The sequence below is a fragment of the Aspergillus stella-maris genome (assembly GCF_047715825.1).
Source record: "Aspergillus stella-maris strain CBS 113639 unplaced genomic scaffold BDV14scaffold_58, whole genome shotgun sequence".
NCBI lineage: Eukaryota > Fungi > Ascomycota > Eurotiomycetes > Eurotiales > Aspergillaceae > Aspergillus > Aspergillus stella-maris.
This window is the reverse complement of record NW_027396852.1, coordinates 4,556-20,286: the sequence shown is the minus strand read 5'-3', so window position 1 is coordinate 20,286 and position 15,731 is coordinate 4,556. Positions and strand designations below refer to the sequence as shown.

General features: G+C 50.4%; 5 protein-coding genes and 1 non-coding gene across 6 annotated transcripts; 3 read left to right on the top strand and 3 right to left on the bottom strand.

Annotated features, from left to right (window-relative positions):
• Window positions 1-37: 37 nt before the first annotated feature.
• Window positions 38-110, bottom strand: BDV14DRAFT_t121. The gene has a single exon. It is a non-coding gene; the product is annotated as a tRNA-Trp (tRNA).
• Window positions 111-489: 379 nt separating this feature from the next.
• BDV14DRAFT_113669 (putative MFS peptide transporter) lies at window positions 490-2,944 on the bottom strand. The gene is made up of 4 exons (XM_073765732.1): window positions 2,215-2,944; window positions 1,903-2,162; window positions 1,248-1,847; window positions 490-1,184 (listed from the first exon to the last, which is right to left on the bottom strand). The coding sequence occupies exons 1-4, from the start codon at window positions 2,756-2,758 to the stop codon at window positions 672-674; spliced, it is 1,917 nt and encodes a 638-aa protein (XP_073624811.1). The 5' UTR covers window positions 2,759-2,944; the 3' UTR covers window positions 490-671.
• Window positions 2,945-4,335: 1,391 nt separating this feature from the next.
• Window positions 4,336-5,349, bottom strand: BDV14DRAFT_179406 (uncharacterized protein). Its single transcript, XM_073769758.1, has 3 exons — window positions 5,106-5,349; window positions 4,897-5,042; window positions 4,336-4,807 (listed from the first exon to the last, which is right to left on the bottom strand). Exons 1-3 carry the CDS (start codon window positions 5,226-5,228, stop codon window positions 4,453-4,455), a joined length of 624 nt encoding a protein of 207 aa, XP_073624810.1. The 5' UTR covers window positions 5,229-5,349; the 3' UTR covers window positions 4,336-4,452.
• A 1,279-nt stretch (window positions 5,350-6,628) lies between these two features.
• Window positions 6,629-7,837, top strand: BDV14DRAFT_179405 (HpcH/HpaI aldolase family protein). The gene is made up of 6 exons (XM_073769757.1): window positions 6,629-6,775; window positions 6,832-6,952; window positions 7,003-7,131; window positions 7,183-7,405; window positions 7,463-7,579; window positions 7,641-7,837. The coding sequence occupies exons 1-6, from the start codon at window positions 6,708-6,710 to the stop codon at window positions 7,793-7,795; spliced, it is 813 nt and encodes a 270-aa protein (XP_073624809.1). The 5' UTR covers window positions 6,629-6,707; the 3' UTR covers window positions 7,796-7,837.
• Window positions 7,838-9,982: 2,145 nt separating this feature from the next.
• BDV14DRAFT_203311 (uncharacterized protein) lies at window positions 9,983-10,899 on the top strand (the record flags this gene model as incomplete). The annotated part of the gene is made up of 3 exons (XM_073774256.1): window positions 9,983-10,045; window positions 10,102-10,352; window positions 10,416-10,899. The coding sequence occupies 3 exons, from the start codon at window positions 9,983-9,985 to the stop codon at window positions 10,897-10,899; spliced, it is 798 nt and encodes a 265-aa protein (XP_073624808.1).
• A 3,334-nt stretch (window positions 10,900-14,233) lies between these two features.
• Window positions 14,234-15,178, top strand: BDV14DRAFT_179398 (uncharacterized protein). Its single transcript, XM_073769756.1, has one exon. The coding sequence runs from the start codon at window positions 14,418-14,420 to the stop codon at window positions 14,637-14,639; it is 222 nt and encodes a 73-aa protein (XP_073624807.1). The 5' UTR covers window positions 14,234-14,417; the 3' UTR covers window positions 14,640-15,178.
• The last annotated feature ends 553 nt before the right edge of the window (window positions 15,179-15,731 follow it).

Here is a 15,731-nt window from a genome sequence, read left to right as displayed (position 1 = left end):
GTATGTAGGGGAATTAAAAACTAAAAAAAGTTCGAAATGAGGCTGGTCCGTCTCGATCGGGCAACCTTGCGATCTGGAGTCGCACGCGCTACCAATTGCGCCACAGCCCCATTGGATGGAAAAAACACTTGGTATTACAATTTATGTGCTTGTAAAAATCCTGTCTAGGTTTTGCTCTCCTTGTAGTAGACAAGACAGAGTCAGGGAGTGTTATTGGCATAGGATTATTGACAGAATGATTAACAAGGCTGATATATTTTGGTTTTCACATAGTTGGTAGTTCGACTTGATAATTTGAGTCGTTCAGCAGTGTGACCCAGGTCTGCTATGATCAAGCGTTCGCACTGCGGGAGATAGTACATAGAGAAACGGGTACCTTTCTCTAGGCACAACCCACGCCATGGGTTCAATCATGACTTCGATCCCTACTAATGTTGGATAATTTCTTACTTTTAAGCTAGTTGGGGAAATTGTCAAAGTAATGGAGAAGCCATCTTTGTCGTCGATACATACATTCGTCTTTCGTTATTACACTATCTTTTCCGCAGCAGAGATATATATGCAACGGCCATAAGGTATACTTCTATACCGAGTCCACCACACCCTTACCACACCCCTGCAGCATTCACTTCAATCACCTTGAGAAGAGACACACCCGAACAACAGCTACCTCACTGCTTCGGCGAAATCCCAAACTCCTCATTCTCCGCAATCCTCGCCGCAGGCGGATTTCCCCCCTTATTAAAAACATTCTCACCCACAACATTCCTCGTTCCCTCTAACGTAAGCTCATAATCCCTTTTCTCAGCACCAACAGCTTCAGCCGGATCAAGTCCATGATTCACAGCCGCAATGACCTTCTCCTGCCTCTCGACCGCCTCCCCCTCCATATTCTCCGTCATGACGAATTCCTCCTTGTCGATGTGCCGGAACATAAAGTAGAAGACGACCGTGAGGATTCCGCCTGCAATGGACGGACCGCCCAAGTCCCAGGTGAGATAGGGATCCTTAATTACGGAGGAACAGGCGAGACCGATTGCGTATGCAAAGGCTGTATTGAGGAGGTTGATTGCGGACACGAGACCGCGCATGTTCTTGGGGGCGCGCGAGTACGCGATTCCGTAGGCGGGGACGTTGACGAAGAGCTCGGAGATACCGCCGACGGCGTAGGGGATTCCGATCCACTGGATGTATATTAGTATCTATACCTAGTTTGTGGTGGGGAGTGAGAAGTGAGGGAGACATACCCAAATGGTAATCGGCGCAACAAGCGCAACGCCATTCTCATCAACGCAGGTCTCAGAAGAACCATACTTCCCACAGGGTCCAAGCTTATAAGCATAGTAGTTCAGCACTGTATATCCAACACCCGCAAGCGAGGACATCGCCAAGCCCGTCGTAATCCTCGCAACAGGCCCATAATGGATCCTCCATCTCCGGAGCAGCGGATAAAGCCCATAATTCAAAATCGGCGCAAAAATAATAATACTCAGCGGGTTAAAGTTAGAAATCAAATCATTCGGCACGCCGTCCGTCTTGAGCATCGTTGACAGGAAGGACGCAGCACTACCGAGACCGTTATCGTTGATATACTGGATCGGGAAGAAGCAGAAGATTCCCGTAGCTTGGAACGTGCGGCGCACGTCTTCGACGAACTGGTCGTTCCAGCGGGTTTCGGCGGGGAGGCCCTTTGCTGCGATGACCGAGGGCTTCGCGGCGTCCCAGAAGCCGTGACGGCCGATACGCAGGATGCCTTTTCCGCTGAGGCAGATCTTCAGCACGCGGCAGACGTTGGGGAGGTCGCTGCCGCCTGGGGGGTGGAGGATTAGGCGCTTGCGGAGCCAGAGCTGGACGCCGTTAGTTCAGGGTTATTGTTGTCTAAGGTAGAGGAGGTGGACATACCAAGAGGGCGGGAAGAGGGAGGTAAAGAACAAGCGGGAGGAGGAAAGACAACCACCACCCGACGTACTTCTCGGTGTAGGAAGTAGCCACCTGCATGAAGCCACCGATGTTGATGAGTAGGTAGAACCACAGCATTGCGCGCTCAGAGGTAGCCTCTGGGTCGACAATGACGCGTTCGCCAGACTTGAGGGTCTTGATCTTGGCCTTGTCGCGGGGCATCTGGTCGAGGAGGAGGGGGGAGACGTTGGGCTTGAACATGGCTAGTCATGAATTAGTTATGATCAAGACGTGCTCAAGGAAGAGGAAACTCACCAGCACCAACAGAAAGCATATAAAGCGAAATGAAATACGGCGCCTTTGCACCGCCGTTCGCCAACAGACTCGGCGCGGTCGCACCGGTCATCAGAACGTGCGCGACTCCAAAGACAAGCACACCGTAGCAAATCATGTTGAAGCGACCGGTGTGCGCGTCGGAGAGGTATCCGAAGATCATGGGGAGTGCATACGCCAGCATACTGAACGACTGGTTGACGGCGTTGGCCTTGACCGTGCCCATTCCCAGGGCACCGGCCGTCTGCTGGTCGCCGGCGGGGGGAGCACCGTATCCATTACCGCCAACGGGCATGGGACGGTTGACAAAGTTGGAGATTAAGCCAGTGACACCGAGGTAGGAGGCGCGCTCGGAGAACTCGACTATGCAGATTAGGTAGGCGATGATGGGGAGGTTGCCGGGGACGCGGCGGAGGGTCTCGAGTTCTTCGTCTGTGGGCTCATCGTAGTCGTTGAGAGAGGGGACGACATCTTCGACTGCAGGGACGACCGACTTCTCGGCTGCGTCGTGGGATGCTATTGCCATATTAGATTTGGTGGATTGAAGTGGGAATCAGCATGAACATACCCATGGTGAATCTCAATCTGCCACACTTGATCCTGAGAAAACCAACGGCAACAGCAACGATCGTCTCCCCAACTCCTTAAATACCTTTTATTCATGGATATAGAGTCTTATCATCGATGGTGTAGATTGCGTGCTATCTATGGATCCCCTGGACACTAAAAGATGTAACGGTACCCCGTCCTCTAGATAAGCAGCGCAGCCTATCACGCCATCACCAGAATTGATTACCAGACGCCACAGTAGCAATCAAGACTCGGCTTGGCCGGATCAAGCAGCCTAGGCAGTGCTAGCTCGGGCCTTGTTATGCTTAGCTGCGCCTAGCGTCGTTATTGTCGCCTGATTCTTTGTTCTCCCTCTCAGTTTGTCTTCGGAGGAAGAGTCTGTATTGAGATGGTCTCCGTTGCCAATGGTGCGTGCCAGAGTCCCGGTAGACTGTCCCACGCGATCATGGCGACTTTTTACACCTTCAATTTAATCTCGCTGGATATGAGCTGAGATGATTGTGGGTTATCTGCCTGTTCCTGTGGGAAATGTGGTGGTTCCTTGGGACAGTGAAAGTGTTTTGTTATCTGCCCCTCGACTGAACCAAACTATGGCCCACTCCAACCCCGGAATCGTCCACTTCAATTCTTGAACCTAAACTCGCACAAGTCAATTGAGAAACAAGAAGTCCGTACTGAAGCGCGGGGTACAATTGCATACAATGTAACCCAAAGCACCTTGCTGCCCTTATTAACCAGAGAACCAACAACCCCTGGCCACGACGCTATAGCAAAACACCTGAACCGCACAGACACAGACCTCGTATACGTATAAACCACCGAAACCCGCCATCCACCAATAATCTGTTGTAGCTGGTAATTATCTCCGATCTCCACGATCTTGGCCACTTGCTTGGCTGGCGGCCTGGTCCGCCTGTTCCGACCCAGCCAATCTACGCTTCTACGCTTGCAGGGGTGAAGGATGGCTAACGGAGGATTGCTAATGGGTTGGAATCAATCATATCAGCTTGATATGTAAGGGAGAATTTTTGGTGTCTTATCACTATCAGTTATCAGTTATTACGCTTGTTCGCGGTGCGGATTGCGGCGATTGCGGAACATCCGGCTTTCTCAGCCCAGGATTGTTCCCAGAGGGATTATTGCTGGTTGGGAGGTGAGACCTGAGAATTACCAGTTGCCACTGGATGGTATGTGGATGCCAACTGCCTGGAGAACAGGTGCTTGGGGTGCTGACCTTGATGGTGGGATGGAGTACAGACTGCTGGGATAGGAAATATATTCTCTTGCTCACGCCCCCCAGGATTGAGAAGAAGATTTCAAATGGAATTGTCTATCCCAGATATCCGTGTCCGTGTCCGTTCCTAACCGACCGTAGTCTCGCTTTTACTTGCCTTCTGCCCGTGGCACTCTTCGGTATGTAAACCACGAACGGTTGGACCACCTCACACTAAGAGTGCCCTGCATGACGCCACCAAGGTACTCCATTGCCCATACTATGTCTTCCTAATCTTGCATTAGACTAAATGTGCGGTTCGTTCTCGAAGGCTTCTAGATTTCTCTTTTAGATTGCTTTATTAATGTACATAGTGGCTACCCGCCAACTCCCAACTTATGGCCCCGAACTAAACTACAATAATATGGATAGTTCGCTCACAGAACACCCCCAATCAAAGCCGCCGCAAACCCACCTGCAACAGCCCCAACAACACCCGTAACCCTCGCGACACCACCCGTCGGCGTCGCACCAGTCTCTTCCGCATCAGAATCACCAGACTCAGTAGAAGTAGGCGTAGCTTCAGCCTCACTCGAAGTCTCCGAGTCCGAAGAAGAAGTCTCCGTCGCAGCAGCACCAGAGCCAGTACTCGCCCCCGTAATCGTCCCCGCGGTAACGGTCACATCAGCAATAACGAGTCTCTCTAGCGAGCCGGTCTCCATATGCCCTTTAATGCCGTATGTACACTCTGCTTCTTTTGTTCCGTCGACGGAGCATTCGATTATGGGTTCGCTGGGGAAGATGTTAACACGCACCCAGTAAGATTGATGTGTAAGGTAGGTAGGTAGGTAGGTAGGTAGGTAGGTAGGTAGGTATCATACTATCCCGCATCATCACTCTGAGCAGTCATAGTCACTCTATCACCCGCAACAATATACGTCTGGGCCTTTGGCTCCCCCTCATCGCCGGACTGTAGGCAGATTTTGTCGGTGGGGCAGCTGAGGACGTATGTTGCTGTTGCGGTGTCCTGATTGCATTGTTAGCATTTCAGTCTTGAGCTGGGGGCGAGAAATGTTGATGGGGGACATACACCATCAACAGACGCGACAAAGTTCCCTACAGAGTCGGGCTGCGGGTAGATGATTGAGGTGACGTAGCTCTCGGCGTAGGCGAGCGAGGCGAGGGCCGGGAGGAGGAGGGGTTTGGAGAGCATTTTGGCTATTATTTAGTGTCTTGTAGTTGTAGTTGTAGGTACAATGAAGACAGTAAGGATAGAACCAAGAGAAATGAAGCAAGACGAGAAAATCTTAGACAACAGGAACAGGGAAAAGATTAACGTTCGATAAAGTTGGATCGATTAGGGGGAAGCGCCAAGATCAGCGGAAATTTCACTGCGATTTAGCCTCATGAGTAAATGGTGGCGATTGGTGCGTTCGGCGTCTCTGACCAGGGACTGATTCAGGGTCCGGGTCTGAGTCCTTGGAGTTTTCAACTTTCGACTTTCGACGTATATTTGCGGCACCATACGAAGCAGGCGGGTTTCAGAGGATTACTATTAGATAGTCGAGGAGCAGGTATGTTTAGCCATACAGTGCTCCATTCAAATGCCTTTGTTATTAGCAATTATTCGTTGATTATGCGTTCACGAGACATGGGTTTTCTAAATTCTTGGGTCTCGCACTTTGAAAAGTGGATGCTCAAAACCGCCCCCAAGGAACCAAAGAAACAACACCAATCAACTTTGCTGGATCAAATTAGAGGCGCTGAGTCTAGTCCGTTTAAGCTCTAGCTCTTGTCGGAAGTCTCCGTTTGGATTCTGCAGTCTGGGCTTTGAACTTTGGGCCCTTGGAGACTTGGACTCTGCAGTTGTCAGGTGAGATCAAAAGATAGTCTCTTCATTTACTTCGTGCTTGACTAATTTGGTATTGGCCTCGTGTAGGACATTAACGTAAGACTCCAGAAAAGTGCCAAAAAGGTCAAAAGTCACAAGACACCTTTGCTACCCTGCTTTGAAGTCGCGCGATCATAGCTTCTTAATCTGGGTTCCTACTATCTACCTCTAAGGTGCCAGTGTTGCTTAAACGGTTACGGGAGATATACGGGTGGGTTCCGCGAGTTGGAGTTAGTGACGCCAATACATGAATAGCTAGCCTGTGCGAATTCTGCTGCCGTTAGAGAAGCAAGGTGAAATTTCGAACCAGATGCTATGTAGATGCCGGGCCGAACAGTGAGCGATACACTGATAATGTTCCTCGACGCAGAGTATCTGTCGCATTTGTTTTCCGAACGTTGATGGAACGGTATCATATGTCTGTACTAGGTACTTGAAAGCTTCGCCCTCTGGTGGCTGGTCAGTCGTTATTATGCGACCAATAGAAACGTCTCTAGCAGCTTCAGAAGCGTAGTCCATGACATTGCCGACCGGAAAAGAGGCCAATTGGACTACGGGTGCATGACAATGTTCGAGGTTATCTCCAGCTTGGTATATACCCGAGCAACTCGGATACTTTCCCGAAGGTTACTCGGGGTGCATTATGCCGAGAAAGCCAAATCGGAGAAAGCCCGACCGACCGAGGCCGCTGTGCGGGGAATACTTCACCCCGCCATCTTACAACTGTCTTCTGTCACTCACGATACCCAGATGCTTCGCGTCTTCACTTGAATACACTTGAACAGCTTCTGCAAATTTATCATGTCTCTAAACACAGCGATCAAGACGGCTCTGGCCACGACAAAGACCTCCTATGGGTTCTGGCTTACGTTTGTGTCATCCTCATCAGACAATAGACGAAGAGTGATTGCTGATTGTTGAATAGCCTCCCCGGCGCTGGCGTCGCAAAGACCATCCTCCGATCAACAGCACAGCACGAGAACAGGTTTAGCTGGGTGCTTGTTGACGCAGAGCATGGCTTGATCTCGGATAGGGATTACTACGAGGTGAGACCTTGTCAAACGGTCATGACGAAGTGATCGCTAACATCGAGTAGCTAAACAATGCCATTGCATCCGAGGGCGCGAGCCCAATTGTTCGCGTGCCATGGGGCGAGGAGTGGATGATCAAGCGGGCGCTCGACGCCGGTGCCCATGGAATTCTTACTCCTATGTGCCATTCTGAGGTGCGACGTTCATCCCTTTCCTTCATTCCGCATGGCCTAACAAGATTGCAGGAGGATGCCGCCAAGATCGTCAGCTACTGCAAGTACCCCCCACAAGGCTCGCGCGGATACGGACCGATGTTCGCCCTGCATTCGTTCGCAGATGTTCCAGCAGCTGGGTATGATGCTGGAGCGGATAAGGATACCGTTGTGTTTGTGCAGATTGAGTCGAAGCCCGGCCTTGCGAGTGTTGAGAAGATTGCAGCTGTACCAGGGCTGGATGGTGTCTTGATTGGTAGGTCGCATATTGAGCGCATGATAATCTCAGATTGTTGATTAATGACTGCGACAGGACCCTTCGACCTCGCAAAACAAATCGGTGTTCAGCGTGGTGGAGAAGAGCACGAAGCCGCTATCCTGCGTATCTTGAAGGCTGCCAAGTCTGCTGGCAAGACAGCTGCTATCTTCTGTAAGCCTCTCTCCGTTGAGTAGTTTCACTATCTCTTGGAACCCTTACTAACAGAACGTAGGCAGCGATGGCTCAGACGCCCAACGACGCATTCAGCAAGGCTTCGACATGGTCTCCGTCGTCACTGACGTCGGCGTCCTAGGAAGCGGAATGCTGCGCGAACTCAGTGTAGCAGGTGGACAGGCAGAAGCTGGGAAGCCTCGTGATGGATACTGAACAGCCAAACCATGAGAGAAGAATACCTAGAATGAATGCATGAATGTCAATGACACAAATTTCCAAAAAACTAGGCACAGCCCAGATCGTCGGGCTTTGTAAAATAAGGCTTCGTCTGAACTACTGGGTTCTCTGTCTACCTCTACCGTAGCGCTGTCCAGTACAGCAGATGATCACCCAGGCTCTGCATCTGCCAGGATAGGAAGGTACTGCGACCAGCCCCTTTGCCGGGGTCGAGCTCCAGCTGCCTAGGAGGACCGATGGAGGACACCGCACCGGTGCCTTCCTTACAAAAATATAGTCACGATAAAATCCCAAATCGTTGACCGCTTGTCCAGAATGGTTCTCATATGCCCCAATCTCCAACTTCGTCTGAACGGATATCTCCGAAATCACCTTCGTCAGAAGGAAGCTCCCGAAAAACTCACCCTAATGAGCAGCATGAGAGAGCCTCGCAAAAGAAAACATACTTTCGTCATCGCCAGCTGCAGGACAACAGAAGGCCCAGAGCACTGGGGAAGGGCTGGACCCAGTCTAGAATCAAGGTCCAGACCTCGTCGAATTCTCCCACGTGGCATAAAAAAAGAATGATGGCATCCTCCTACAGACAGAAGATTGTTGCATTGATGACGGCGAGGCTGGACCTGTCGAGGCTGTGAGCCTTAGAGCCGTGTTGCTGCAGCCATCGATGATGTGTCTCACCGCAACTCGAGACAGCCATTTACCGGAGACCACTAATGGAACAACTTTCCTCGCTTATCATCATAGCCTCCGTTCTATGCACGTCATAAAACGCCGGGTGCATATCGATCGCACAGCAGGTGACTCGGAAATTAGATGCAGATTTCGCCAGTCAAGCAAAACGAAAGGACTCCACGAACATGACTCAATTTCCGCATACAAGATAATTAGAGCTCCAGTTCGTCTTCAGCACGACATTCCCAGATCTTACTGATTTCTTCCGGCGCTTTTGCCTGAACTGTCTGGTAAGCAACTATGTCACTATTTACGCGCTACCCCCCCGCAAGGCTGAGATCCTAAGATTGCTTAGAGAGAGAGCCTGCCGAAGAGCTGTCCCCGCGCGAAGCGTTTTCCAATTTGGCTGCATATCGCGGAGCAAAAAGGAATATACAGCCCGTCCAGACTGTAGATAGAGCATCACCGGCCCAGGTCTAGACCACGGAGCTTGAGGACAGTTGCAGGGCGAATATGGGGTTCTGGGCGATCGGCAAACTGTCATCATCGTTGCTCTAGCACAGCGGGTCGCGCCGTCTTTGTGGCTGTGAGATTGTCAGTCGTATCTGGCGCCTGGGCCGCTGACCGCTGTACTCACCTCGGTACCACGGTGATTTCTGGGCTTGCATGCTTATATTGCCAGCAGCCCAAATCTGCTCGATGCTTCTGACATTTTCTGAATCTTGCTTTTCCTGACAGCACTCCTTGACTTACAGTTACATTCGGTGCTTCTTCCCTATTATCCTCCCTGCGCGCACCAAGAGGTGCACTACGACTGCAGTATGGCATGGTCTATCGAGGAGATTGTTTCCTTCATAACAATGATCATTACAATTCCGGCATTCATCATCACTTGCCAGGCGCTCATGAAATGGTACCGACAACGGAGGAACAAGAAGCTAGGTCTGACTATCCTCAAGGCCTTATGTGCAAGCTGTCATGCTGAACAACACTGTCATGCCCGTCAGAACCTCTCAGTGCCGGATACATGCCACTAGTCGCATCGAAACCCTCTCCATCGCAATCAATACACATATCGCTCATGGACGACCCTGGGGACCTGGAGCAAGGCTGGGTTGAGTTTAACCATATCACCACCGGTAGTATGTTCGTCAACTTGAACTAATCTATGCTCAGGAGCTGACCACCATGCAAAGTGATGTCTAGATCGGGCTCTTTCCGTCTTAACCAACCTGGCCGTCGCGATAGATGAAGATGGAGCTGTTACACTTTATGTATATAACAGCATACTTATACAGAAATCTAACCTGAAACGGCTAGCCCAGGCACCGACCCCCCGCCAGGCCCCCATTCTCCTTAATTACTTCATCCTTCTCTCGTTCCATATCAAAAACTACTCCCACAGAATGACAGAAAAGCGCAAACACCCTGGCAACCCCCCCAGACCCCTACCACCGCCCAAGCCACGCAAAAGATCCAAGAAAACCCACAATGTCTACTCCAACATCAACCCCCAACCCCAATCCCCCCTCTTCCACCTCCCCCTCAAACTCCGTACAATGATCTACAACCACATTTTCATATTCCCGCACACAATTCACCTCGCCTAGGTCGGCGGCCGAGCGCGCAAATTCCGGAGTTTCCTCTGTAAGCGGTCCGAGGACCAGAGACCTGAACTCACGGCAGAAAGTGATAGAGATCTTTGTCGTCTATGCAGCATATATCACCACTATTGCTCGACAAGAGTGAAGGAAAAGCGCAGTGCAAACCCGGATACGAATTGGATTGTTAATCCGGCACCTTTACCTGAGGAACTGGCTGGGTTGAGGGTTATGGCGATGATGAGGTGTTGTAAGAGAGTGTATGTACCATTTCCAACCATTTCATGGAAGTATATAGATAGGTACACTAATATCTATACCAGATACACAGAGGTTATTGGAATCCTCTACAAGGAAAACACCTTCTACATCGAAAACCCACGCACCCTCCTCGAACTCCCAAAATACATCCCGCAGGAACATCTCAGCCTAATCAAAAACTTAACACTCGAATCACCAACACACAGGATCGAAAACAGGCATGCCACGCCTGACCGTCTCGCGCGCTGGAAGGAGGTCATTGCTGCCCTAAAACGGATGGATAATCTTACTTCCCTGACGATAATATTACGTCCTTACTTTGGTTTAATCGATGAAAGGGAGGACCTTATAGGCCCGATTCGTGAAGTTCAAGGGGAATTGAGTACCAAGCCGAAAATTATTTGGGATAGGGTTGTTCATAGGGTTCCTGCAGTGAGCGATAAGGAGTTTTGTGATATGCATAAGCCTAAGTTTAGGCCGGCGAGGATGTATGAGGATTGGGAAAGTCCCCGGCCTTTATCGGATGAGGATGATCCGGATCTTTAGGGTTATTGCTGAAATTTCATGGAATACCTATTCTAGAAATCTGTATTTTCTAGACTGGGCTGTTTGAAATGTAAATAATCAGTAACATGCTATGGAGCACTAGCTACTTAGATATCGAAATCCAAAGCTCAGTTAGTGTATGGTAGTACCTAGTACTCACTGGAACTTAAAGTAACGGTTCCTTGACCTGAATGGACGGCCCAAGGCCCCGAGCCCCCAGCCCAGGCCTCTGGTCTAACTGAAGTTACAAGATGCGCTGGCCAATCACAGGCCATCAGGCATTTATTTTTCTGGCCAGGCTATGGTATGGTGCCGTAGCGACGTTACCACGAGACAAGGCTGCCCGAAGAGCTGACAGCTAGAGCGGGGCAGCACCACTACGCACCTAGCTCTTTATCTAGGTAGGTACAAGAACACCACTGCCATCTCCAGCAGCATCGCCACCGAATCAACAACCCGCATAAAAATATTTCTCAACATGCCTAATGCGCATTTCCAACTCTTCTACCGCTGCTTCTCCTCAGCCAAGTGCCGGTGCTCTGAGATGCGGGCTGTGCCGAACCTGTCCTGACAACCACACCCACCGAGCCCTATCTATCAAGGGTCTTGTCTATCAATTCAATAATCACCGGGATATAGAGAATAGACAACCGACCGCCTTGGTATATGTTACGGATCGGCCCCTTGAAGCTTTGAACCGTGCGTTAAGTAAACACCACCAATCCAAGGAAAACGCCGACACTATTTTCATCATCACCATTCGCGTCCCGCGCGAAGAGGACAGACAGCAAAGTAGCATACCAATTCATGCTAATAAGCTTGCACAAAGGAACCGTGGTCGTGGAAATGGCGCAGTTTTCAAGCACGAGTACTTATTCGAGCGGGGGATTCCAGAAAACTACGTGCTGCATCGCGTCTCTCTCAAAACGCTTATTGATCGCAAACTCGAGCGGTTACTGGGACTGGATTTGCACGAGGGCTTGGAGTTCCCAAGTTTTAGTGAGATGCGAGATGCATTAGTCGATAAAGTTATTAGGTCTCGGCATCCGTCCGGTACAGGGCGCCTGGTGGGTAATTTGGCGTGGGCAATCTATGCCGAGGAATGTACTTACGAACTTGCGTTTCGGGTTATGTTGGATTGCTTTGGGAGGCATGAGATTGATGAGGATGGCCAGTATGTCTACCTTGATGGATTGAGTTACAGTGGGTGTCTTGACTTTAGCGACATATGTGTTATTGAAGAAGGGATTCGGGATAAGCTTGATGCATATTTGGCATCTGACATCTGACGAAGTATTTCGTGAAATAGCCACTATAGCTACTTTTTCCGTAGGTGTCTGAGGATACCTGACTGATGTGAAGATCGACGGCGGCGGTGCAAGGGCTCCGGTTAAATCCATTAAGTAGTATGATAATTACATAAATGATACCCCCTGATTGGGGCTCTTAATGCTCAATATTATGGGCCACCCGCCACCTATCATAGCACCGCCGCAGCAGCGGGGCGACTCAGGTAATCTATCTTAGTTAGAGGCCATTGCCACATGGATTTGAACTTGGCAGGAACTCAGTATCAGAAATATCCCTCATATGCCTATCCCACCGCGCAAAAGCACCAGCATCAGCATTACAATCCGACGGCCGAATCGCCCACAATTTCACCCTCCCCCGCCACGAATCCTCCCACGAAACCCTAAACGGCAGAGTAGCCAAAGTAGCCCCTATCCCCTCCCTATCCCCATAAACCCCAGCATCCCTCTCCACCCACCATTTCACCTTCTCGCACTCCATCCCAAAAATAGCCACGTCCCCAGGAAGCTGTAGTACGAAATCTGGCACACGTATTGACATCAGCGGTTTGACGAACGGCGTGCCGTCAGTAACGCTTATGCTAGCTGGTACGGTTCCGAAGGAGACGAATAAACTTTTTAGGTCTTTCATTTTGTGGAAGACGGTGCATGCGCGCTTCCACCCTTTTAGGTCGCTTTGGGAGGGGTATGTGTTTGTGTAGACCCGCAGATGTTGGATTTGGGATAGTTTGGCCGGGGGGAGTTTTCGGGGGAGGAAGGAGAGTGTTTGTTGGTTCAGATGGAATGTCGTTCTTATGTAGATGAGGGGGATGAGGTCGGTGTAGCTGGTGGGGTTCCATATTAGCTGATGATTTGATATAGAATGTGGAAGACAAGAGAGGTATGAGTAAGGAGAAGGGAAGGCAAGGAAGGAAGGAAAGACATACACCCGCCGACAAGTACACAGAAGAGCCAGGATAGAGTCCCGCCTGGTAATCCGAGGACAGGTAGCATCATCAAATCGTGGGGGTGCCCCATTTACGTGTCCATGCTCATATGGACCCTGGAGTTGTCCACATTTCCTACCAATCATCTTCTTTCTCACCCTGACAAAGTGCACTTTTGAAAAATTTAGGATTTGAAGATAGATCATTTCGCGAATTTCATACGGGAGTTTGAAGAGCCCAGACTGGGCCTGGATCTCTGTCTTCCTTCCCATTCGACGCAGCGACCCCAGACCCTTCTTCTCCGGCAACGGTAGCGTCAGGGCGCGGCGCAAAGCCGGTCTATACAAGATAGGCGTCTGTGCATCTTTGTACTGCTTGATCGGCTTAACTGCGCGACGGAACCTTTTTTAAGGGCTTGTGAGGTTTCGCTTTTTTGGATTCCCTCGATGACGGCTGCCGGGCATCCAATGATCATTATGAGGCAACAAAAGGCCTTTTCACCTCCGTTTAGATCATCCCAGTTCATTATAGCTGTTGGAGTCTGCAGGTAGATTTTGAGAATGAGGTGAGCGTCTGCCTGAGTGGTGTAACTAGCTAGGTACCTGGGGATAAGTAGGTGTCAGTCCATGCCAAGAGGGCTAGGTGTATGCCCCGCTGCTCAGCCTCATTCTAGGAGTGTCAGGTAACAACGTCATAGTCTCATTGCACTTGAATCTTTATTGCTCCTTTGTTGGAAAGTCCCTTACGAAATCCATCTGGAGCTTTGACGTCTCAAGCTCGGTCGATACCACTGCGTATTGACGGATTCGAGCCGTCGTGGAAGAATAGTTGACTTTGTCTATTCAACGCCCGAGACCAGTTCTACGTACCTCGGCAGAGTCAAGTAGGGCGCTTAAATCTGGGAGGAAGCAGCGTATCATTGAGCTAGGTAGGGACCGGATACTTCTTCCTCCAATAATACTGCGTCAGCACTTTCTTCTTTTCACCAAAAGGGGCACGCCATTCCTCAACGACTTTCGGGATAGCACGAAGCAACTGGCTTATAACCACACTAGACGGGATATCGTTTCGCTTGTCAATATACTCCAGAAGGGCCTTGGTTACTGAGCTGTTCTCTGGATGTCCTGAAGCCGCAGTCAACGGACATTCGCCCGACGGCGACTCGTAGCACGGATTGGCACCGCGCTCAAGGAGGATTTGCACACCATTAAGAAACCTGCTAGGCATTGACGTAGAGACTAAGCGGAGGAGGGGAGTTGCATGATTTTCGTCTAGGGCTTCAATGTCAAGGCTCTCGGCTAGAAGTAAATCGACTGTTTCTACAGCCGATCCGCCAATTGATGCGGCGCATTCGAGAAAGCTTGCTTGCCATTCTGGGCGTCGGACATTGAAGCCGTGGGATATGAGAAGGTGTAGAAGATCCAGATTCTGTCTTTTTATAGCTTGCAGTATGGATTGTTTTTCGTGGTCGTCGTTTTCTGGATGGGGGTGGAAGCCGTGTTGAACAAGGGCATTGAGTACTTCCTTTTGACAATCCTTGACCAATTCAAGAAGTGAGTTGTTCTCACCAAGAAGTGTTGGATCATCGATTATGTTGTAGCCTGCCTCGACAAACATCTGGACATGCTCTGGTCGCATCCGCGGGAGAATTTTAGGCATTACTTCTGGATCTAGGGGTACCTTGCGATCTAAGAGAAGTTGCAGAATCGTGTTGTTTCGCATTCCACAGACCTCAAAGAGACTTACATAGTGAGTCGGTAGTTCATCTGTCAAGTCCTCCAGTAAAATCCGGACGATCCCTTCGTGGCCTTCTGCCAGTGCGTCGAATAAAGCGGACCCGCGGGAAGAGTCCTTTGCGCCGTGAGACATCAGGAAGCGCACAGCTCGAACCTGACCTTTCCTGGCTGCAAACATCAATGGTGTCACTGGAAATCCCGGAAACTGGACGATTTGATCAGTTTCGACCGACCACCCTTGCGTTACCAAATTCGTGAGGACGTCTATGAAGCCAAACGAGGCGGCGACACATCCGAGCTTATCTTGCTCTCCCTTATCCATTTGGCTTGGTTCAAGACGAAGACGCTCCAAGAGTAGTTCGGCGGCACTGGAATGCTCGTAAGAAACGGCACCACCTAACATGCTCGTCCTGACTTCCGCACCATGGTCGAGTAACATTCGAGCAACATCTAGATGGCCCCCAAGGAGGGCGAATTCAAGCGGAGTATGGTCAAAATAGGGATGATAACAGTAAACGTTGGGTTCCGCGCCATGTTCAAGCAACCACTTCACCATCTGCAGATGGCCGTTCTCCGCGGCTCCCTTCAGAGGGGTATTCCTGCCATGTTCAAGCGTGTTCACGTTGGCACCAGCTTCGACCAAAGTTTCGGCAGCCTGAATATCTCCGCAGCTGGCAGCGTTGAGCAAACCAGAATTAGGTTGATTTACTGTCTGCGGATTGGCGCCATAGCTTATAAGTAGCTGGGCCATGGATTTGTTTCCGCGCGAGGCTGCGGGCTTTGCAATTTCTGCAAGGGCAGACAGACGCCATGGCTCATCATCCCCTTCTTGATCCAGGGCCAGTTCCTTACAGAGAAGC

Excerpts from the sequence above, each read along its gene's own strand:
- BDV14DRAFT_113669 (XM_073765732.1), bottom strand. The coding sequence starts at position 2,758 with ATGGCAATAGCATCCCACGACGCAGCCGAGAAGTCGGTCGTCCCTGCA. Across the intron at positions 2,163-2,214 it reads TATGCTTTCTGTTGGTGCTG|CCATGTTCAAGCCCAACGTC; the intron begins GTGAGTTTCCTC and ends ATTCATGACTAG. Across the intron at positions 1,848-1,902 it reads TCCCTCTTCCCGCCCTCTTG|CTCTGGCTCCGCAAGCGCCT; the intron begins GTATGTCCACCT and ends AACGGCGTCCAG.
- BDV14DRAFT_179406 (XM_073769758.1), bottom strand. The coding sequence starts at position 5,228 with ATGCTCTCCAAACCCCTCCTCCTCCCGGCCCTCGCCTCGCTCGCCTAC. Across the intron at positions 5,043-5,105 it reads TTGTCGCGTCTGTTGATGGT|GACACCGCAACAGCAACATA; the intron begins GTATGTCCCCCA and ends CAATGCAATCAG. Across the intron at positions 4,808-4,896 it reads CAGAGTGATGATGCGGGATA|CGAACCCATAATCGAATGCT; the intron begins GTATGATACCTA and ends CATCTTCCCCAG.
- BDV14DRAFT_179405 (XM_073769757.1), top strand. The coding sequence starts at position 6,708 with ATGTCTCTAAACACAGCGATCAAGACGGCTCTGGCCACGACAAAGACC. Across the intron at positions 6,776-6,831 it reads TCCTATGGGTTCTGGCTTAC|CCTCCCCGGCGCTGGCGTCG; the intron begins GTTTGTGTCATC and ends ATTGTTGAATAG. Across the intron at positions 7,580-7,640 it reads CAAGACAGCTGCTATCTTCT|GCAGCGATGGCTCAGACGCC; the intron begins GTAAGCCTCTCT and ends AACAGAACGTAG.
- BDV14DRAFT_179398 (XM_073769756.1), top strand. The coding sequence starts at position 14,418 with ATGTCAAGGCTCTCGGCTAGAAGTAAATCGACTGTTTCTACAGCCGAT.